Source organism: Dermacentor albipictus, chromosome 6 (genome assembly GCF_038994185.2).
Source record: "Dermacentor albipictus isolate Rhodes 1998 colony chromosome 6, USDA_Dalb.pri_finalv2, whole genome shotgun sequence".
Classification (NCBI taxonomy): Eukaryota; Metazoa; Arthropoda; class Arachnida; order Ixodida; family Ixodidae; genus Dermacentor; species Dermacentor albipictus.
In genome coordinates, this window is record NC_091826.1 from 34,700,625 (window position 1) to 34,724,253 (window position 23,629).

At 44.9% G+C, this 23,629-nt stretch overlaps 3 protein-coding genes across 6 annotated transcripts in view; 2 read left to right on the top strand and 1 right to left on the bottom strand.

Moving 5' to 3' along the window:
* LOC139060976 (protein FAM91A1) overlaps positions 1-7,080 on the top strand; it is a 54,187-nt gene extending 47,107 nt beyond the window's left edge. For all 3 annotated transcript variants that reach the window (XM_070540338.1, XM_070540336.1, XM_070540337.1), the window contains 4 exons: positions 1,082-1,148; positions 4,299-4,560; positions 5,058-5,127; positions 6,944-7,080. In XM_070540338.1, coding sequence (XP_070396439.1) covers positions 1,082-1,148; positions 4,299-4,560; positions 5,058-5,127; positions 6,944-7,039 — 495 coding nt within the window. In that variant the 3' untranslated portion in view covers positions 7,040-7,080. The remainder of the gene's footprint in view (positions 1-1,081; positions 1,149-4,298; positions 4,561-5,057; positions 5,128-6,943) is intronic.
* Positions 7,081-7,710: 630 nt separating this feature from the next.
* On the bottom strand, positions 7,711-12,055 carry Atac1 (Ada2a-containing complex component 1). The gene is made up of 2 exons (XM_070540342.1): positions 11,560-12,055; positions 7,711-10,456 (listed from the first exon to the last, which is right to left on the bottom strand). Exons 1-2 carry the CDS (start codon positions 11,842-11,844, stop codon positions 9,323-9,325), a joined length of 1,419 nt encoding a protein of 472 aa, XP_070396443.1. The 5' UTR covers positions 11,845-12,055; the 3' UTR covers positions 7,711-9,322.
* Positions 12,056-12,316: 261 nt separating this feature from the next.
* Tgs1 (Trimethylguanosine synthase 1) overlaps positions 12,317-23,629 on the top strand; it is a 31,904-nt gene continuing 20,591 nt past the window's right edge. The window contains exons 1-5 of one of the 2 annotated variants that reach the window (XM_070540334.1): positions 12,317-12,925; positions 15,990-16,092; positions 17,483-17,676; positions 19,309-20,355; positions 21,888-22,608. In XM_070540334.1, coding sequence (XP_070396435.1) covers positions 12,550-12,925; positions 15,990-16,092; positions 17,483-17,676; positions 19,309-20,355; positions 21,888-22,608 — 2,441 coding nt within the window. In that variant the 5' untranslated portion in view covers positions 12,317-12,549. Of the gene's footprint in view, positions 12,926-15,989; positions 16,114-17,482; positions 17,677-19,308; positions 20,356-21,887; positions 22,609-23,629 lie in introns of both variants that reach the window. The other variant, XM_070540335.1, reaches the window with a different exon arrangement.

Here is a 23,629-nt window from a genome sequence, read left to right on the forward strand (position 1 = left end):
GTGGAGGTATCCTGCACAAGGAGGTATCCTGATGACGACAGCTTGACGTCGATCACATGACGGCAGCGTAACGGGAAGGATAGACAGATAAATTAATGTACACAGTTTCAAGCATAGGACTGTCATCCCAATAAAGTATGACTACAAGGTAAAGATCCAAAATACACATGGCAATGCTCATTCAAAAGTCCCTTTGTCTGTGAGGTGCAAGCTAAGGTGATGCACTGTCCGTCAAACCTTTTGGCTCGTGCCCTTCTTGTTCACTTATCTTCTGGTCACTAATTGGCCACCCTTTAAAAGCTGAAGCTGTCGTACTAACTGAAATATTATTTATGGAGTCATTAGTGAAACTAAGGCAACACAATGGCAGAGAATTAATAAGCTTATAAATGTGTGTGCAAATGTTAGATATCTCAAGAAAAAAACAACAAATTAATGAATTTATTTTTAAATGACTCCCTTAGTTTTGTTTATCGTGATAACTTTCTGGTGACATGTCTGGGTAATCTGGTCGGCTTTTTTTTAAAGGTTTCTGCACATGCTGTGATACTTATGTTTGCCTTTCCTTTGGTATTGGTGTATTGATTCACACATATTTTTGTTTCTTGTATATCTACTAGATGCACCGGCCATTTATAACTGTTTCTAATAAACACTGCACTTATTCTTAGTTTTCTTTTACTATATTTAGATGTATGGTTAATGTAAGGGTACTGCTCAGAAAATAAAAAAACTGAAGGTTTTTTTTTTGTCTCCCATGTCTTGCCACCTACATACAGTAAAATAATGAAAACACATTACACTGGAATAAGAAACTATAAAAAGCATAACTTAAATATATAACACAGAAATATATATTTAAAAAAAAGAACAGATGGCACAATGCTGAAAAAAGATTTCTGGGGATCGGCGAACGAAAATGGCAGAATTTTTCCGTGTCCATTCTTGCTATTTCAGCGTTGCAAATTTTTTTGAATGAAAGCATTAGTTGTCACTTAATGCCTGCGTGCCATTTGCGTCATTAAGCATGCTGACCGCGAAACCAGATGGCCTGACCTTTCGTGAACTCTCTTGGTTTCAGGCCCAGGGTGTGCCTAATGGGCAAGTGAACATTCCATTCCCATTTGACGACCAAGAAAGCAGTACAGGTGGGTGACATGCATGGCTTGCAATTCTCAGAGGTCCAGAAAAAAAAAGTCAGTCTGGCTCAAAGGGAAAGCGTTGAAAGGATGAGCAAAGTATGTATACCTTTGCACTTGAGTTCACCTAACAATATGCGGAGGCGACACGTCGACGAGGAAAAGTGCTGTCGCGGATACCAGGTGTCTCACAAAGCCAGCGTGACGAGGAACCGCTGTCAGAAGCATTAGGGGCATTGCACCTCGGCTGTGCACAAGATGAGACTGACAGAAAACTGTTGCCATTTGTCCCTGTGAAAGGATTGAATAGCTTTAGCTGGACGTTTACTTGTGTTCTGGCGTACAATGCTCGCGCCAGCTGAGGGAAGGCAGCTTTCTGCTCTGGCTCCGCTGCAAAGCCAATCGAGCGGAGCGCAACAGTGCGCCCACTTGGTTTCGTTGCTTTTTGCAGCCAGATGCGGCGCGCGCCTTTGAAAATCTTCCAACCCTCCAGGTGCGGGTTGCACTTGCACCGTCGACATCGTGACAGCATGACGGTGGCAGCGGTGACACGAACACACCTCGAGTGCCCGTGTAGCTGTTATCACAATAAAATGGCGCTTGTACCAGAAGAATCTTAGCACTATAACAGTTGTAGTAATGAGAATACAAATTCAACAGACAAGGAAGTTAAGGCAATGCTGAGGGGAAGTAACTGATCCACCACAGTATTGGAATCTAAATGATGCAAACCTGCTGCGATGGATCAGTGGCTATGGTGTTATGCTGCCGAGCACAGGGTCATGGGTTTTACTCCTGCCCGTGGCGGCCGCGTTTTGGTGGAGGCGAAGTGCAAACATGCTCATGTGCTCAGATTTAGCTTCTCATTAAAGAATTCAGCATGGCCTAAATTTATCCAAAAACCTCCATTACGGTGTTGCTCGTAACTCACTGCGCAGTTTCGAAATGAAATATGTAGAAACGATATTGAATGATGTTCGTATTTGTCATAACCTTCTCGAATTCTAAGTAGAGAAAAAATAAGTGTAAAAAAGAAAGAACTTGCAATTTGTGGGAGCTGAACTTGCAACCTCTAGCTCTTAGCAGCGGCATGTCCCGTTTTCTTCCACGTCCATTACCCCCTTTTGTTTTATTGAGAGTACGGAATATGGAAAGCTTATCACAAAATCAAACTTTACTCATAATTTCCGCTTTAAAAAAAGATAATTTAGTACACAGTTGCATCTTGATATAACAAACATGGATATATAATGAGTTATCGTATATAACAAAGTAAATCTAAAGTTGTGAATTTTTCACTGATATTGCCATGTACACTTAAAATGAATATCTGATGCATAAGAAAGGTAGTATTTTCATGCCAGAAGCAACTTCGTTCTAATGAAGTTTGTCTTTTGGCTTGTCTGTTGCCATTCTACTCTTCTACAAGAAGAGCTCTGAATGAAGTCGTAGTGTGGCAACTGTGTATCTGCCCTAATCCTTTCAGCACAGGTCAGTTTCTCATTATGACCGACCAACTAGCTGAAACTACTGGCCTTGTTCCATCACAAATGAAATGCCCAATTTTGCGGCGTTGGTGATTTTGACGAGTTCTAGCCACTTTGCCTCATTGCTAAACTACTTCTTCCTTCGCTTCTTAAAAGCAACCAATCCTATAGACCCTTTTGTTCGCGCTGTATCAGCAGTGGGACCAGAAAACTGCCGGTCATGCATTTTTGACAGCCAAGTTAGCCAAGGAAATACGGGTATTTTGTCCCATAGCTTACTATCGCTGCGTGTTCTTGATGTGTTCCACAGTATGTGCCCCATGTGTTGAGCTCATGTACGTAACTTTCTTGTTCTACTTAGCTGTAATATCTATTATTTGTCAAACATTCTAACTGTGAAGCTAAACTGGTGCCAGCTGGAGAGTTGTACATATTTATAGGCTATTGTAACTCGTGTAGTCATTGTCACCCATCAAGTTCAGCAGGCTCTTTCAGAGGGCTGAACTGGAACTCCTTTGGGACCTGTGCGTGTAAACGTAGAAACAGTCTACTGACTGAGAAGCACATATTTTTTTTTTTGGATAAAGAGCTCTGTCTTGGTATCTTTCAAGCAGCTGAATGTTGTTAGGAATGTGAAATTTGGACCCCATTACAATGTCCTATGTCACGATGCCATAGAGAAAGAAAAAAAGTTCTGAGTGGACACTCCCATACACCCCTAGCGGCCCAATCGACTCTAGCGCGCCTGGCGGTTGGTGAGAGCAACAGCGCTGGGCAAGAACGGTTTACCCTCGCAAATCGAGACGCAGCGTCTTGAGTGTGTCTGACAAGCTGCGAGTTGCAGTGCAGTGCACAGCCGTGAAGCGGAGCAAGTTAATGGCAGCTTCGCGTTGTTTGATGATTTTCACAGAACGCAACCAATAAAGATTATTCCGTTCTCGGTGGGGGGAGCAAGAAAGCACATGGTACAGCCCTCTTGCTACACGTTTCTTGAGGGGCATGCTTTTCGCATTGTTTGCGTCTAGGCGCCTCATATAGAGACACAAACTGTTTTTTTTTAGCAAACCTCATCGCCCTCACAAGCCAGTTACTCCAAGCTTCGCTTGAAAACGTCACTCACCTGTCTCACACACGAAAACACCGCCGCAGCCGACGTTCACGAAACCTTCCCGCTGGCACGCCGCTGGTACACGAATCGTTGATTTCTTCTCGATGGAAGAATGGTGATTGGTGTTGATGACAGTACGAATGAAGAACAAAAAGCATGGAAGGTGTCTTCGATAAATTCTGTTTTTATGCATAAGAAACACTCCAAATATGGGCGTATAATTATTATTTTGTAGAAGAATTGAGCAGAATTCATTACAACATTTTATTTTTTTGCGTCTGCGTCCTCTGGCGTTTGGTGAGAGCACTAGTTCATTACGTAGCAGTGAGGTAGTTCCTGAGGCCAGATTTCTCGGAGTGTCTGCTCTTAGTCTTTTTCTTTCTCTATGACGATGCAACAGAAATTGTTAGAATAATTTCACAGTGTTGACTTTCTTTTTAAGGAGTCAGCATCTTTGTTGCACAAAAATGTGGATGCTTACTAACTGCAGGCCGCAGTTCCTCACTGAAATTGATTAAAAGTTGCTTACAGCTTGTCCCAATTTCGTGTTTTTGCGTGATGCAGGGAACAAGCTTGTCAATCACCCAGCCTTGCAGCGGCTCTCAGAGGAGCTTCAACTTGGCTGTTCGTGTGGCTACGTCACACTCATGCGGATACGAGCCCGGGAACCCATCGATATAGACGAGCCGCCCGATGACGACAATGACGAGTGTCTTGGGGATTGGACGCTACTCGACTGTTGCTATGGCATTCCGCTCTTCGACAACGCACTCAACAAAGACGTCTGTGCCAAGATTCTCAAGCACAAGCTATGCACCAAAGACAAGTAAGTCACAGCTGCATTTTACAGCCAGGCAAGGCTTATACAGGGCAACATTAGATGCATTGATATTCTGTCCCAGAAACTCCATGTCATCATTTTTGTATTGAGTGTGGGAGAGTGTACCTCTTTGATTTGGCGACTTTGAATAAGCAAAAAGTGTCGTATTTGCCCAATTCTAATGCGCCCTTTATTGTAACACACACCCCAGTTTTTGTACTTCAAGAAATCACAAATGGAATGGCATTGATTGCCCATTCACTAGTGTGTTATTGTAAGAAAAGAGTAATGGTGATTTGTGCTCACTTAGAAAAAGCAAAACTACAGTAAATCATTGTTAACGTGACGCTATAAAAAACAGAAAAAATTGCTAGATAAGGGGAGTTTTGAGAGTTTCTGTCCTGCCAAATTTACTAGCCTGTCTGCGAAAGTGACAAGGCCGACGTTTCTTCATTGATTCCCCTCACATTTTCTATTGCACGTCCCCCTCTTTCATTTTCCAGCCTGAAGCAGCTAACCAAGTCAAATCGGCGGCTGGCATTGCGGCTTCTCGACTTTATCTCGGACTACGAAGTGAGGACTGCATGACTGCTCATTTCCTGAAGAGAATGGCTAATTTAGGAAGTGTCTTGTAAACATTAGAAATTGCCTTCGTTCTCCATCTGCATGCTGCAGCAGCATAACACACTTGGCATGCATTTGTATATTTTAGAGCAGAGATGCAGTCAGAAGTGCCTTAGGATGCATTTCATAAGAAGCCAACAAACACTGACACCAAGGACAACATAGGGGAAATTACTTGTGCTTAATAAATGAAATAAAGAAACGATAAAGTAACGGAAATTAAAGTGGATGAAAAAACAACTTGCCGCAGGTGGGAACCGTACCCACAACCTTCGCATTTCGCGTGCGATGCTCTACCAATTGAGCTACCTCCGCGTCGTTTTCCCATCCACTTTCTTGGGTATTTATGTGTCCTAGTAGAACCCTGGGAGTGTTAGGGCACATTCACACCGGCGACTTGTGGAGGTCGCGCGACCATTTGCGACTTGCAATCAAAAAGCGACCGAAGGCGAGTGATGTACACACCGGCAAGCCCGGCTGAGCGCGACCCGCAAGTCGCGATCACGGAGATTATCGATCTCAGCGACAACTCTCGGAATCTATGCGGAATTTGAATGCGACGCCGGAGGAGGCCGGATGTAGACACACGAAAGATCACTTTCGGTGCGCCGCTGATTGGTTTATCAGTTTTGCGACCACGGTCGCGCGACTGAAAAATCGCGCAGAGAGCGACTCGCCCAAAATGGTCGCTTTTCAAGAAAGGCGACCGTTTGCAACCATTTGCGACTGGTCGCAAAGCGACCAACTTGGTCGCGCTACCTCCTCAAGTCGCCGGTGTGAATGTGCCCTTAGCCAGCGCCACCACTCACAGACCTTGGCGGCGGACGTGGAACGTCTTTTTTGCCGCAGGCGTCACGAGAACGTGATCTTTTAGGGTGAAGGCAACTGGTCAATAAACCCACATATGCTACCTGAAGGCATCAATGTTGCCGGATTCGAGACCCTCGTTATGTAATGAACGAGAAGAAAGGGGGTTAACCGAGGGGCCCGATTTTTATTAGTCATATCATAAGAAGCCAACAAACACTGCGAAACAAATGCGAAGGTTGTGGGTTCGGTTTCCACCTGCGGCAAGTTGTTTTTGCATCCACTTTAATTTCCATTTGACACTCAAAGGGAGAGTAAAGAGGAACACAAAATCAATTTAGCTTGATAAAGTATTCTTTCCGCACCCTATGTTCTTAAGATCGGGGTAATAAGTTGACTATGAGAGGAGATAATGTAAGTAAATGTTTGTTGCTTAAAGGGGCTCTGAAACACTTTCTGAACGTAGTAAGAAAACGTTGCCGATCTCTCGTAGATGTTGCCGTATAAATGCGAGCCAAAGGTTACTACGCTGCATGCAGCAGGGAATTCATAATCTTCTGTCAAAAACAGCAAAAAATCACTTGCTTTCGCTTCCACAACGTCATCAAGCAGCGTCATCGCAAGCTGCTTGACCAACCAACATTTCTGGCTGATTTTGTGATTGCCAGAGCGTTCCCAGTAATACACAATTGCTAATTTTGATTTAACTAAATAAAGCATGTATATATCTACGATCTTAAAAAAAAGAAAAAAAGAGATCATTTCGTCTTTGCACTGCCAGTCTTCATACGACAATTGCGCTTAGCTGCGCGTTCCCTACGAGATAGCAGCAGCATGCGGCCATCTCGTAGGCATGAAGTGAAAGCATTCTCTTGCTTAGATTTTTGATTCACTGCTGTCAATTTGACATTTGAAGCCTTCCTCACTGCAGGGAGTTTCATTGCTATCTGTATTGCAGGCCGACCCCTTGGTGCTGAATACGGAAACGCTGCCCCTTCCAACGCAGAACCTCCTTTTTCACGATGGAACGTTGAGTGTGTGGGACGGATGTTGACGTGATGGCAAGATGTCGTCGAATAAAACAGGAATTTGTTAGCCGGTTGTGTGCTGGCTATTGTTTCAAAGACAAACAAAGAAGATGCTCTTTTCAAGCTCAACTTCGAGATTACACGAGGGTTGTACTTGAGTACCAAAAAAGAAATCTTAGAAATTAAATGTAAAACTGAGGGAACAATCTTTCAACAGTTGGTCCATTGGCAAAGTTGGGTCAGGTAAAATTGAAGCTGAAGATTGACCAACCTGCTACTATACCAAGTATGCATAAAAAAAAAAGACAGGTTGATTGCGAGTGTCTGTATTGCCATCACTTCATAATTTCCAACCATATTGCAGATTCATTACAAAAGTGTTATCTGAAAAAAAAAAAGAAAAAAGTGTTGCCCCGTGGTTGCAATGGCTGTGCAATGCATGCTTTCATGAAATGTTGAGATTGAATCGCAATGTTTGCGCCAAGTGATCATACTTACGGTCTACTCAGCCATATGAACCGACTGGCCCAGCAACATGTACCTCTGAGTTACAAAAACAGACCATCTGTTTTAGTCACCACTCCACAGCTTGATTCTCATTAAAAGCAGTAATATAACAGTAAAGGACAGACTATATATAAGTAAGGCTGATGCTAATATACTTTGCAAGCATGTATTTCTGCACTTTACAGGGGGAGACTGCTTTCAAAAACAATTTTTATTATTTCTTGACCAAAGTTAGTGAAACTTAATGCTCCTTTTTTGAAGCAGATACCAAAAATGCAATAATTCTTTCTGTGCCTTAATTAGTTCTTCAGGTAATTGGAAGTTATTTTTATTGTCTGTGACAATATTTAAAACATAGACACTTGATAAAAATTTGATATTAGCATGTGTGTAGACACTGGACAGTATAACAAAGACGGTGATGCAAGCATGTTATCGAGGTATTATTTCTGATCTTTTAGTGCATTGAAGCAGAGTGCCTCAAATCAGGCAATTTGAACCATTCAATTTTTTTTAAAATCTTAAAGCAGGTTCCGAAACGTGTCCTTGACATTAATCGGGTGCAAAACAGCGCCATCTTTTTGAAGTATAAAATGTGCTTCTGTAAAGTACTCATTCCTTTCCGGCTGAATGATTCCCGTAGGACTCAATGTCTTGCAGAAAATATCCGACATTGAGAAAAACGAACATCAAAAGTATTCTCAGAAATGAAAGTGCCAGCAATGCTAATGAAATAATTTGTCACCTTAGCACGGCAGATAAGTATGGCTCCTCACGATACTTCACGAATGTCCACGCATCGCATCATGCTGAGGTTAGGCCTTCGCACTTTATTTTTGGAGCCTGCTGCATAATGCATATAACCTGCCCTGGGCGGCGAAAAAATGGTCTTTAAATATAATCTGTGGAAACATTGCACATTGTTGTCCTTGTGAAGTCTGAAGAACCCTATGCTGCTTACTCCACCTTGAGCTGTCGGCAGTTCATGAGAAAAACATTTGATTCATTGCCAGGAACTGTCCTGATCCCGGACCAGAACAAATTTTTCTTCAACTATGAAGTTATGTTTCTGAGAAACCTGTTTTACTTCATTTTTATAGCTTCATGCTACATATGGGTGGATATCAATTTTTCCCTCTCATGAACCTGCCTCCACCTTGCAGAACTCCACAGAACTAATTTGCTATATCCAGGGGGGGTCATTTCTTTATTTTTCTTCTTTGGTCGTTCAGAAGCACCTAATATAAAATTTTAATTTCAGTGAAAAAATTTTGATCAGGAAATGTTAAGTTAATGAGAAAAATGTTGCATAACTGTCACATAATTAAAAGAGAATGTTCCTTAAATTAAAAGAGAATGTTGTGTATTTTGCTTCCAAAAGTTATTTCTGAAGTCAAAAACAGCACACTGGTGGCTCATTTACCCTAAATTACTCACATTACACATGAAACAAATTAGACACATTAAATCACAGTAACAAATTAGACACATTAAATCACAGTAATTCACCGCAACACCACTACCGCTCCAAGTTGCCACTGAAAAAGGTGGCAGGCTGCACACATAACAGTAAGGAGGTGAGTGGCACGGCAGTGAAATTGAGTTGAGTTCGAAGCTGTGTTCCTCTTCACCGCAAGAAGCGTCTACAGAAACACGCATATGTGCAAATTGTCATGCATGCTACGTTGCACAAATTGTAGCACAGAGTACATGAAATGCACATCTGTGCAATCGTCGCATAAGCTACAGTACAACGTACACTGTAGCACCACACCGCAGTCTTCAATCTTCGTTCTCAACCGTCAGCTGGAGCCAGGGAAGTAGTTGGGGTCGAGGTAGTTGTAATCGGCACCCGTGAAGCTCATGTAGTCCCTGTCGTGGAACGTCGAGCTGTCTTGCGCCACGTGAACGGCCTCCAAGTGGTGGTCCTCCTTGTGAGTCGCCGTCTCGTGCATGCAGTCGACACAGTCGCTGCAAAAATCGGTGGAGGCGTCCGCAGGGCAGTCGGTGCAGTGCCACCTGGTGCCCACAATAGGATCGCACTCACACCGGTCGCAGCGGAACCCCACATGCTGCGCGAGTCCAGCCTGTTTCATTCGTTCCTTGCGGACCTTCCTGAGAGCCATGAGTTCCTGGTACTCGGGGGACTCCTTTACAGCGGCATCAACCTGCACGTCGTCGTCCTCCTCTGCACGTGCCGCTTCAGGCTTATCTTGGCTTCCGTTTTGCATCTCCAGGTAGCCCCAGGATGAAGAGCCAGAGTCGTCGTCTGCTTCTGACATGAAGACAGGCGGTCTGTGAGAGGCAAAGAATGTCGAGTGGGAGTACATGTAGCTTGACCTTGCAGGACCGTGATGGTGGTAGCTCCTCCGGGAGTGCCCGGAACCTAACCTGCGTGGTGCTGCGACATTGGGTATCCTGCCGGGAACAGGCAGGCCAGCCTTGGCCAGCTTGATAAAATACTTCTGGACGCGGCTGGCAACCTGGGTCGGAGTCCGATTTCCCAGAGCGTTTGCAATCTTTTGCCACCGCCTGCTTTCCACTTCCTCCGGTGGATACTTGATGAGCAGATCTTCAAGCTGCTTCTGCTCCTCTGCCGTCCACAGCTGGTTGAACGTCGCAGGCTTGTTCTCATTAAAGACACGTCCTCTGATCAGAACATTGCTGCTGCCTGACCCGTTGCTTTGAGCCCGAGATGTGGCCGCCTGTCTGGGCTCAACCTTGGCTGCATGCCTCGTCAGCTGACGCTTTCCCTCTATTCCTTGCTGAATGCCCATGAGGCTGTACTGGCTCCAGTCTATGTCTGGCAGCGGGGCAACCAGTTGCGGAAGTGGAATGCCAAGGTCTTCCTTCTTCTGGAGCCTCTCGACGAATCTGACTGGGTCCGCCAGAGCATCTTCACGGACTTCAATGAGCTTTTCAATGTCTTGTATGACCTGAAGCACAAGAAAATGAGTAGGTCAAAGAAAGTCTCACCCGCATGCTATGAATACATCATCCTTGTCTACAGTCTAGGAGCTCAGGGTAGTTGGGATGTCATTCCTGGAATTCCAATTCATCAGCAGGTGAGGACAAAAAGTGGAAGATGCTGTTACATTGCACTACATCTTTGTCTCTGTTCAGCTGTTTGCAAGTTGATTCTATAAATGCACTAGGGTTGAGGATTGGGCGAGTTGGTATTGCATTCTAAAACTGGTACAGTACAACATAGAAAGGAAGAGACAAGCCAAGCCGGCCAGATGAAAGAGCAGAGCGCTGACTTCCAGCTGGTTTATTGGCAGGTTGCACAAAATACACAGCTATATAAATGCACTGCCAACTAGCCTTAATTCTCAAGTGAACAAACCCAGGCTCTTTCATCCTATCAGTTCTATCTTATCAGATGGAACTTTGTGTAAGGATGTTCCTGCCGTTGGTTTCAAGGCGTGCAGATAAATCACATAGCAGCACTTTGCAAACGTGCAAGTCAGCTTGTAGTCTGATGCCTCCGTGAGTTGCGAAAAAAAAAAATAAGAAAAACCGCTTTGGCCACCGGTACTGTTGTCCAGCATCAGATGGTTCTAGCTTATATGCTTAATGAAACATTTCCAGTCGTAGCTGGGATAAGTTGACACTTGTAAATGCCTCAACTAGTTTTGACAGAGTTGGGCAGTCGCTTAATTCTCCCGGGATGCAAGTCTGGAACCAGTAGATAAGGCCCAAATGGTCGCGCCTGCCCCAGACGGCGACGAAAAATGCAAGAGGTCTAGCCCCGATATCTCGGCGCACGTTTTTCGTAGCCCACGTGTAGCTTCTAAAGAGACGGTACAGCACGTTGTCTTGTTTTTGCCGGCAGACAACCCTCGTATTTACGTTCCACATGACTGTTTCCTGAGGCTACCTGACGTTCGTCCAGGCTAGTGATGTATACCAGGATCAGTACGGTCCCCTCGAGACAGTCATTTGACGTTCGACGATGCGACTAACCGTCACTGCCGCAACCGCGTGCAACGGCAGACTTCTGGTCGTCTTTAGTTACGTGCTAATGGATTGTTCTCACCTGCACACGCTGCGCTTCGAGCACTGCGAGCGTCTTCAGCATGTTGCGGTAGTCTGAATTGCCGCGCAGCGCCAGGTGGTCCGATTCAAAAAAGAACTCTCCGATGTCGTCGGGGTCCTCGCTGTCTTGCTCTTGGCTTCCGCCGTCCGCGGTAGAAAACCATTCCATCGTTTCCGAAGCTGTTTGCGACGAAGAATCATCGTAGTTGGGGTCGTGTGCCTGGCTGCACCCCAGGTTGGCAGTGGAAGTCGACGGCAGCGGCTGCTTTTCAGAGCCGGCTTCCATCGCACCGTCACAAGCTACCACTCCGATGACGAACGGTAGCACATCTTAAGTGAGACAGTAGTGCAGGGGGACAACATTTCAACTTCTAAACGTCCGCAACTTAATTAAGAAGGTCTTTAGAGAAGAACATGGCCGCAGAACACACTTTTCAGCCTCGATTACGACCTCACGTCAACGCACTTCGAAATACGGCGAAAAACGAAACTCAGCCGACTGAGCGCAGCGGCATCTACACCTAGAGCTGCCCAGAGGTTTTTTTTTTTTCTGTTCAAACGTCACAAATAACTCGCTGTCGCACAACGTAGTTTAATTATTTCATTTTTAAAACTACAAATTGTTTAGTATTAGCAGTATTAGGGTTAAATTATAGAAAGTCAACACCGCTAATGCAAAAAGGCGTTTTTATTGGTAACAAGATTGTGGCGTCCTCTATAAAATCAAAGTTTTTGCTTTGCAGGGTTATGGCCAAGCCTTAATAACTACGATCACACGTGTTTCCGTGCGTGTTTCGTTTTGTTGACAAACGCAAGTGTAACGCGCGCGAGTGTCTCATCATCGTGGTTGACGCTACGTGTTTTGCGACGCGACTTCTTTAAGCAGCCACTGGCTACTTCGACGCGCCCGAACTCTCCCGAGAATGAGCGTTTACTTTCGGGAACAAAAGTAGCGGGCAAACTTGATGTTCTACTGCCCGTCGACGCTGTCATGGTACCCGGCGGTCTGCGTGTTCCACGGACCGGGTGTTCACGAATCATCTGCAGCGACCAGTACGTCATGCCCGACCTGTCGACGTGCAGGGACTCGAACCTCGCGGCTCTCTTGTTCCTGAGCCGCGCGGCGAAGCCGCACGACGCCACGTCGGTGCTAGCCGGCATCGAGCACCTCGTGGATCCTGCGCGCCTGAGCATCATGGGGCCGTACGATTGCGATCACATCTGGTTGCTCAGGTTCACGGACGCCGAAGCCCGCGACAAAGTCGTCGGTGCGTCGGACCTCGAGTGCGCCGGCCATCCGGCCTTCTGCGTCGAGCCGCAGCCCGAACATTCGCTCCACCGCGGACGCTGCGTCGGCGGAGCTCTGGGTGCGTCGTGTCTCCCGGTGTAGCGAATTACTCGTAACGGCGACCGTTGCTGGCACTCTTTGTTTTTTGTTTATGCGTTAGTATTAGTAGTGTTAAAGTGAAAAAAAAAGTATGTGTGGGAAGCCGGTCATATATATATATATATATATATATATATATATATATATATATATATATATATATATATATATATATATATAGCGCTGTACGGTACGAATATTGCTTTTTGAGAAAGAATCGAATAGTGCCAGAAGCAAATCTAATCAAGTAAAATATCGAGTGCATCTTGAGTAGGTCTCGCATAATGAACAGCCATTATCAACATTAATATTATATGATGTTCACATCCCAGTATTCTTAAATTTAGCAGGTTTTTGTCATTGCATATCACGTTATGAAACATTGTTTATTTGAAAACAGAAATGGAGCATTAGAAGCAAATAAGTAGTTCCTTTGCATGCGTAGGGCTCTTGAGAGAGTGCGAATGTTCGCTGTACAGCCTGTAAAGTATGGCTACCTGAGTGACGTAGCCTGCTCCACTATGCATGTTCTCACGCTAATGTCTATACTATGCCCGCAGGACGGGAAGGTTACCATACTTTTGCTCCAATTTTAAGTCAACGTTTCAAAATATTTGAAAAGTATTCGAAAAATATTCACAGGTATGAATAGGACACTATTCAATTTGTTATTCGGAGGTTTCAAACATTTGCACATCCCTAAAATATATATATACATATAAATATAGTGCGACTGAGGGCAGTCTGCTCCCAACAACAGTTGTACTTTTGTTACTCGAAGAAGCAGGATGCGTGCCGAGTGAGGAGCTCCTGAACCACAATTTGCAGTGTGGTGAACATAATTTAAATAATGGATCCAGGGCCTCAGAGAGGTGCGATGTAATGCTAATTCATTTCTGGAATTTACCACTAGATTGCCACTGAATTTTTTTTTAAATGCTCATTTTCATTAGCTGACAAAATTAGCGAGCTCACTTACAAAATATATTTTTGGCCTGGGGCTTACCCATACTCGCTAAAATCACACTAAGTCATACTCACTTGGTGGCTCGGACTCACTCACTAGGAATCAATGAGGTGTATCGATGGTTAAGCTCCCTGCCTTTCCTTCTTGTTTCTCTCTCTCAGGTTCATGCAATCACAAACGGACTACTGCTGGGCCGGTAAATGTGTCTGCAGTGTACCAGCTAACCCAACAGCGGTTCCTCTTAAGCTATGCATTCTTAAATATGTTCTGAAGTGAGTATATCCAAGAACCACGCCACAGAGAAACCTGGGGCCATATTTTCCGTGTTCAAGGTTGACCGCATTTGGCCACATTTTCCCTTTAACATAACTGGGAGCTCCACCAAGGTGCAATGTCTCACTGGAGGGTTGGGTGTTTTGCGCATGGGCTTCGCCAATCGGCGTCCACCCGTGAAATTTATGTATCCTGCAAAATTGTCTACCCAGAATACGACCCTTAGATAATTCACTTGGTCCCCTGGCACCTTACAGCAGCAAAATTTTTCAGCTAGTTGACAAAGTGGGTTTTTTCACACGTCCTCACTCAGGCTTATAGGTTTCCACACACTCTGCCCTTGGATATATAGTTAGATTCACTCATGATCATGTGGACTCAGTGTCCCGTGTAGTCTAATGAAGCGAGAGAAAAATTGGATTAACTTGCGGGGAAGACTTGCTTGAATTCACTCAAACTTTCACACGTTCTCATTCACTGGGACTCACTCTGACTGACTGACACCAATGTGGATCACCTTGACTCGTTTAGACTTGCTCAGACTTGGACTCAGTTTGTCTCACTCAAACTCGCTCTCGTCAATCGCGCTGGCTCTCAGTGAGCTTGACCAACTTGTGGCTTCACACTTTCTTCAGGGGCCTTGGGTTGTCAGTTAATACCGTTTGTTAGTCTCTTGGTTAATTAGACAGTCAGTCTGCTGGCTCCCTGGTTCAATCAGTTGCCCCAGTGAGTTTCCCGGTCAGACGGTAGTTTTTCAAATCGAAACTTTCTTTTGATGCTTTACTAGGTTTGCTCGGTGGTTGTGTAACACATCTTGAGCACAGCACAATGCGCTCATGTGAAAGTCTGACATCTCTCTTGAGCACAGTGCACTCAATGCATACATTGTGCAAAATGTCAAGAAAATGCAATGGGCTCAAGCATGGACGGATCACTCACGCCCAGTCGTGTTAACTCACACGCAAATATTTACAGGCAATCTTGTGGTAATAATCCGTGCGGTGTGGGCGAGGCGAGACCACCTGAGATGCCTAGGCAGATCTTCAAAGTAGTGGAAAGCCGAAAGATAATGACGGCGCTATGCAGCAAACGGTTCGGACAACAATGTTTGCACAGACGCCTCGAAAGTCTTCCATTCTCCATCTTCTGACACAGGTTTTGGGACATGTTCAAAATTTTTGGTTCGATTTGTAAACCAGGGTACATTTCTTGGCAACTGCTAATTTTGTCTTTCAGGGAAACCTAGTGGTTCCCTTCATAGCAGGCTGCTGATGTTTCGTGGATCAAATTTTCTTTTAGTCAATTCGTGGCCACAAAAAGCATAGATCATTAGAGATGCAAAAGGAGGAAGTGCTTGTATTCACTTGGCTTCAGCAGTTACAGCATTGTCTTGTTTCAAACAGAGTTGTGTTATTGATAGTGGATTACTAATAATTTCGCCATGAAAGAGCATTACCCAGTGTCAATAGATCAGTCTTACATTATCTGCGAAATGTGAGTGTCTGTATGTTACTTCCTAGCAGAAACTCTACTCAACCTAAAGAAGAAGAAAAAAAACAATTAAATTATTAACTTACATTTTATTGGCTAGACTACTGTAATTATCACTGTGTCTGTAGACAGTTTTTCTCATAAAAAGGAGTTTTGCCGACTTTATTTAGATTTTATTGTGTAATGCGATGTACGCACTTTAAACTGCTTCTACTTGTCTTTACAACACCTATGTGCCAATTTACGACTGTTCTAATCATGCATATTGCTTAAATTTATTTATTTATTTATATTGAGTGTCACACTCTTGCAGGCTGGCTGTGTGGTGCAAGTCACCCAGACTACTGGCTCCGGATATTGGATGTGTCGTTTCCTCCTGAAGATGCCAAGTGCCTGCTTTCAAGATCTTATAGCTGGTATGGAGACAGGTTGAAAAGGTTTTTAATGACTTCATGTCCCTATTGTGAATTTATCTTGAATGTCTCTATTTGCCTGGAGTTAAAAAAACTAGCTCAAATGCATTGTGTGTATTACAGCATTGTTATCTGGCTGATGCATCAAAGAGAGGTGCCAGAGATTAAGTAGTCTATTAGTAACTGATACTTCTAGTAAGCTCTAGTCAGTAGTCTCTTGGTGCGTGACGGTTCTTTAGTCCTTGTAGTTGCATCACCAAGCATACCGTATATACTTGACAAGGGCCGCATCCCCGCTTTGGAGGTCGAAATTTTGCCAAAATATTCAGAGTGTCCTGCCAGAAAGTGAAGTTAGTTCTGTTGCCGCTAGATAAAGCTAGCTGCTTTTTCGTCGACGCCGGTCAGGCTGGCACCACCGCACGATTATTTCTTTCTGTGGCGGGTCGTCTTGGCTGTGTTGGCCGTGTTTCCAGTCGGATCGATGGCATTTCACCTCTAGTTAAGCGAGCCCTGTTTGGCTCAGTGCTGGTCAGGGATGACGGGTTGGCATCTCAGCACTTCTGGGAGCGACGAAAGCAAAAGTGAAATTGATAATAAAGATGGTTATAACATGTCATTTACGCCTCTCTTACCCTTTGCTACAGTTATGGAAACAGTATGTACTTTTAGCGGGCCATCATCAGTCTGATTCGTGTAAGGGTGGCACCAAGCCGAGATTCTAGACAAAGTGCGGCCCTTATACTAGTGTATGCAGTGTTTGTCACTTGATAGGACTCGTTTTGATTGTTAAAAAAATGTTAAAACGTAATAACTTTTCAAATCATGTTTTCTGGCGATGCAATCAACTATGAGTGTCACGGAATTGACTTCAGTGGTGCTTGCATGAATGACACCAAAATTAATTCCATGTGCCACTTGAACCTTGGCACATTGTATTGAGCTGGCAACCACCTCCGAGATAAGACCAGAGCAGGCGTGCAAAGGGAAAAGAAGAAAGCAATCTGCAATTGGCTTACAGCTTCTGCTTCTGAAACTTTAAGCAGCCTATAGTCACATATTACGAAGCTCGGTTGGTCTTGAAACATAAGATTCTTGTTCTGTAAACTTAGACAGAGGATCTTCTGTGCATTTAAGTTCTACTAGCCAGACAGCCTTATTTTTAAAATGTTTATGTTTTAAGTGCTAAATCAAATTGCAAGCCTGAAATAATGTGCTGATGCCTTACGATTCATGAACATCAAATGTGTTAGGATGAAATAGGCATAAATTATATGAAGATGACATGCATAGTATTTCGTAGTCTTTGTGTGCATAATGGTACGAGTCCATGCTGTAAACTTTACTGCGAGTTTGTTGGTGACTGAGCTGGTGGGCTGCTATTGTTCACTTGCAGGGAATGTGATGTTGTGGGGCCGCGCTATGAGGAGTCGGACCTGGGCACAGAAGGGGACAATGTCGAGGACGAAGAGGAGTTTGAGAAGCGGCGACTCCTGGAGCAGGAAGCAGCTCTCATGGCTGAGATGGGCCTCCCGGTGTCCTTCACGTCTGCCAAACGTGACAGTGGCAACAGAAGGGGCGATGGCTGTGGTGAGAGGCACCCATTCTTTTTTGCCAATTTTTTTCATAGAAAAAAATAGAAATGTGGAAGCCCTGTACTGGTAGTCCAGCTCATGTGAAACACAAACACAGTAACAAAAGAAGGATTTTTGTTTTACGTATTCTTGAGTGTGTAATGTAATTGGCATGACTCGCTCATCAGGGCCCTCCTATCTTCATCTCTTCATATCCTCTTCTATTCTTCACTCACTGTTCCTGGTCTAAGTTCGCTATCCTGTTATTTCTCTATGTACAGTTGGCCACAAAAGTTTACAGGACATTGGACTAGCAAAAAGACTAAATATTTCGTGACGAGTTTTGCTACACCACCACTGCAACAAAGTAATCAGGTAGTAGCACTTCATATCGGGCTGATGGGCAACTATGGTAAGAAGCATGTTGTGTTTGTACCATATGTCTGCAATAGGAGTGGGGTTGAGGAGATGCGCCCCGCAACATCCCCCACGGAGTACATTGAAAAAAGCATGCACCGTCATTGTCCTCGGCATTTCCCCTCCGTGTCTGCAGCGATGTCGCAGTAAAGACGCTCTTCGTCGGTCTACCATTCTCCATGGCTTGGTGCTGGTGCTTGGTGCTGCACCATGCCTTCGCCCGATTTTTTTCACCTCGAACTTGAGAGCAGCAGAAATGCGGCAACGACTACAGTCAGCATGGCACCGGCATGGCTGCTGCGCATGCACTCTGAACTTGGTGCAATTGGTCTATTCCTACAAAGCCTTGCCATGTAACCTCGAATCCAAAATTTCAGTCTGTGGTAATCTTAGCGACCTACAAAGTGTAGTGGTTTCATTAAATCGGAATAGCCATGACCTGACAGAGTTTCACACCCCATATGCTGTGGATCTTGTGTTCCATGAGCTTTTGTGTCTGACTGCACCTTTTTCATGGTGGTAAAACACGTTGCAAAACAAGGCTGAGCACAAGGATGTAATAAGTTGAGATGCTAGGCAGGCACTAAGTGCTGCCTTATCAAATGCACTTCGCGACTTAACTAGAGCTTCGTGTGTCTAGTGTCCCAGTTAAACAAGTCAGTGTACCGCCATGTCTCGGAACCAAATGGACCTCTACAACACATTATTGCACCAAGAGCTAAATGTAGCCTGCTAACTCTTTTTTGTTCTCTTTGTAATCGTTTTATGGATGCTCGAAAAATATTTTAAAAAATTATTTGTAGCTTGAGTGCATTTAGCAGCCCTACATGCCATGGTCGGGCATCACAGTTTCCTGTAGTTGACCAAGTGGCAATGTTTACTCTCATTTGCAGTTCCGTTTGGTGTGATAGTACCTCGTAAGAGGTTATGTCGAACTTCTGCCAGAATTTGGAGACTGTATGTAGCAGGAAGACGAGGGGAGTTGTTTTTATCAGTATTTGACGTTGATAAAAAGTTTGACAAGTCCCCTCGTTGAAACATTGGTTCCGGAATGAGACGGCTTTTGTTGGAGTCCTGTTGCTTCTACAATCGAATTAACTATAAAATGCTGAAACGGATGCTGCGTAGGTTGCTTCTGCTATCATAGGCAGCAGCCACATGCTGAGCTTTACATTGGCCATTAAGCATGGAGGTTTGAACCTTTTTTGCTCCCTTGTTGTATTTTCCACAGAAAGCGAAGAGCTGCTGTGTTGTGACGTGCCTGAAGATCAGAGCTCACCAGCAACTGTGGTCGACTGGCAGAATTTTTGGGAGAAGAACGGAGACAACCTCGTGTGGCAGTCGTGGGTGCATCGTTATGGCAAGTACATCTCCCCAGAGTACCTGGAAAGCTGCGCCGCTTCTGCAGATGGCCAAATGCCTTCCGCTACTGGAGATAATGCCATGACACTACTAGATGGCACTGACAAGAGAGGACAGCCTGAAGACAAAGATACTTCTTCAGCACCCTCTACGGACCAGCCTGCCAGAGGTGGTGCTCAGCTAGAAAATGGGAGACTCAGTGGAGAGACTCGTCTTGTTGAGAACTATGTGGCCTCAACATTGCCTTCTGGCCAGGGTGACCAGCCTTGCAACAACGGCATCTGCAGTACCACCAGTGAAGGTGTGCAAGACGACTGTGGTCAGCTTCATGGGTGTGGCCAAGTCAGCGACACACTGCACAGAGGACAACAAGAAGACAATGACGGAATTGCGGCTACCGCTGCTCAGAAGTCTGATGACGAGCTGTGGAAAGAAGTGTGGGAGCAACATTACCTTGAGGTGTACAACCATTACTACAGCATGTTTGGTCACGACGGCGAGGGGGATGGCTGCAAGCAGCATTCGGAGCCAAGAAATGCAGACTCCATTCCTGCAGATACAGAGCAGACGAACTTGGCTACGTCAGAGCAGACGGGCGCTGTCCAGTGCCACTCAGAGGTGATAAATGGCACTCTGGCATCTGCTAGTGATAACAACAATAAGAACAGTGCTACAGATGCCTGTAATGCAGTTCATTGTGGAACTGTAAATCGTCGAAAAGGTAAGCAGGGTAGCAACTGTAGCTTTTCAGAGCAAGTGTGTGCTGACTCAGTTACGAAAGGTGACAGTGAAGTCGATGAGGAGGACATTGTCTTGCTCAAGGATGAGTGCGACGTGAGGCTTATGAAACAGATGGGCCTGCCTGTGCAATTTGCATCGGCTGGCAAACGGAAGAAACCGAAGAAGAACAAAAAATGTGAGTGTTCCTGTTAAAGTCATCATTGTGCGTGTTCATCCTGCTAATTGATGCTGGGTGAATGAAATTTCAAGTGCATTGCTGTCCAGGAAAGTCTGCAATAGGCCCTATCACACCATACGCTCATTATTGTTAAATCTATCTACTGTAAGCAAATAATGACTTCGCGTGTTCTATTTCACACAAGCTCAGTACACTGCATGCTATTCTATGTCTTAACGCTTGCTTGTTAATTTGACTGCATTATCAGGAAAATAATGCTTCTTTAAAGGCGCCCTGAAACGCTTTTTATTGCAATAGCAATTGTACTGACACTTCAGGTGCTCTCGCGCTGTCACAGTATCTATGCTGTATGGACTGCCTGCCCAAGGTAGGTTAGGTCTCCAGGGATACAACAGATACTCTTGCATTTCGCTTTGAAAAACAGTGAAGCCAAATGGATGCATCATTACACTCGGCTCAATCAGCTCTGCAGCGAAGCCAGGGCAGCATGCTCTCCTCCGCTGCTATATGAGTGTTGTGCGCAAGAACGCTACCGCTCCTGCTCTGCCGCTGTTTGCGTGCAGTGGTCTGAGGAGAACGGAATGGAAGCTTCAGGCTATAAACGCCAACGATTTTTCTTTGGTCTCATTGTGTCAGCCGTCGAGGCATGGCCCAGTTACTGGTAGTGCTTCTCTTCATGCGAGCGTTTCGAGACGCCTTGTTGCAGGTACCAGGGCTCTGTTTTCGCTGTACAGCAGCAGTTGCCTTACGTGCTGCGACATGTCAACCAGTATATTGTTAGATGCGCTTCCAATGAGCTTCAGGGCTAGGCTAAACCTTGCTGTTCCTACCTCACACATATTTTGTTAACGTGAGCAGCGCACTAGAATGAGTGCAGTATTCTTTAATCAGTATATTCCCAAAGAAACTTCTGAAAGCACCTATAACGTAAACAGAAATATGAAGTGCGATGGTTTCCCATTCACTCTCTCTCATTGGTTCATCTTAGCTGAGGTAGTGCCATTAGCATTGCCATGCCTATTGCTGCTTTCTTTTGTTTTCTTTTTTCCATGTGCTTATATAACTTATTGAGGCTGGTGTCTGACAAAGGTGCCCAAGGGCGATAAACAGATAGCGACGGGATGGGAGGGATGTGGTGCATTTTAACAACTGCTGCTTTTTAAACTATCTAAAAGGGTATGCACGCATATGCTTCGAGCTTTTGCTCCCAAGTGATGCATGGTTATGAAGAATCACCCAGCAGTTAGTATTTATAGGTCATCGTGCCTGCTGCGATGTCACCACTGAGATTACATCAGATGGGGGGGGGGGGGAAGAAAGACAGGGTCTCAATAGCTGCAGGATAGAGCAAGCAACCTACAATGTGAGATTGTAGGTTTCCTGCTGCCATGCAGTGAACTAATAATTTGCCTGCACGTTCAAAGCAGCCTTGTCTACATATTAGGAATGTCTTCTTATTATGTTCAAAAAAGGTTTCAGTGCTCCTGTAATCAATTTCTGTTTGAATTAAAAAGATACCTCACTTTCAGGCACTTCCAAGCGTTCCCCAAAAGCTAAAGGCAAAGAACTACCCTGTTGGGATGAATACTGGCTTTGCAATGGCAGCCGCCTTTTGTGGGACACTTGGACGGAAACCTACCCCGAATTTTTAGAGCCCTTGTTCTTGGCGTCGGTGAAACTCGATCGGACATTGCCGAATGCAGACGAGTGTCTTCGAAGGTGCCCCACCGGAGGCGACGACAGCCTGGCGTCAATGCATCGAGACAATTCTAAACTGCCAAAAGACGCGGGCCTTTGGCAGAAGCTGTGGAACGCCCACTGTGACCGCGTGTGTGGACTCGAATTTGAAAAGTACCAGCAAGTTGTCTGCGAAGAACCTCTCGAAGCCAAAGAGGAGAGCGAAAGGCATAATAAAGACAAAGTGGTCGTCGAAAGTGCCGAAATCAAGGCTGGAAGTGAAATAAAAGTTGATGAAGTGACTGCGGAGAGTGCTCGGAACTTCATGTTGGTGCAACACAATGGACAGAACTCTGATAGTGTCAAGCAGTGTCCGGCAGGTTCCCAGGACGGCGATGGTGGCAGCTCATCAGGCTCACGCAAAGTGAAAGGCTCGAGGAGAGAGGGTGCGTCCAGTTCTTCTGACAGTGCGAGCTCTAAGGGAAGTGGTGCCGGCGGCAGAAACATTCAAAATGGCGATGGCGATGACGGAGACGACCCTCCAGACGAGAGGCCCGTGAAGATAAAGAAGAGGTGAGTGCACGTTCTACATGTTATGTGAAAGTGGAGGCCTGCTGAATGTTACAAACAAATTTGGTTTTGCTTTTTCCAGGCGCCTACAGTTCTTGAAAACGGGGCTACTGTAAATGTGAAGGATTCACAGTAGCAGATTGTGCAGCAGCACACCCTTCCAAAGATGCCTCAAAATCGCGGCTTGTTCTTGCTAATATGGCAGTTTCTGGGCGTGCTGCTGCCAGTAGCTTCCATCTACCGGTATCAGTGCCTAATTATGTAATTTTGCCTAATTATGGAATTAAGCGAAATACTGGAAAAATCTAACTCACCCCTAGCGATGACAAACAACATTACGTATCTTGTTTCTGTCCAGCTACGTGGCACTTCATATTTTAAAGTTTCGGCACAAGTTATGTGGGACACCCAATATATGAATATCGAAGCCATGCTGATCTTTGCAGAAGCCAATGCAGGTCCCTTCGGGAAGGGAGCGAATAGAGTTTCAGATTTGGCGGTGCAAGCGGCTTGCGTACACTATTTTTATTTAGGGACCAGAGTACCTAGGAAATAGGGGCTGCGGCATTGAGCGTGCGCGGAACCAAAGGTGTGCTAGGGGTGGCTGGATTGAGAAAAACATATATTTATAAACATCGCTGCCCCAAAGAGGTCTCATTGAAGGACGTTTGCATGCTTTCAGAAAACAGCAATAGCTGCATATTGGTTGGGTTGCACCATCACATTCCAATATCTCACACTAGTGTTTCACAGTGCATCCTGGTACCTTCCTCTTCAGGGAAGTGAACTACCGATCACAGTGAAGCCGGTCACAATGCATCGAACATGCCGTGGTAGATGCCAAATACTCTAGCCTTTTGGATTCCTTTGATCTGGCTTTAATCGCAGCCTATGCGTGCGTATACGTTGTTCGCATCATGTCAACAGAGCCCTTTGACGTGTAAATTAACCAACTTTCATACACAAGTATTTTGTCATTTTATTAATTTCATATTTAAAAAAATGCAAAGACAAGCGTGACTGC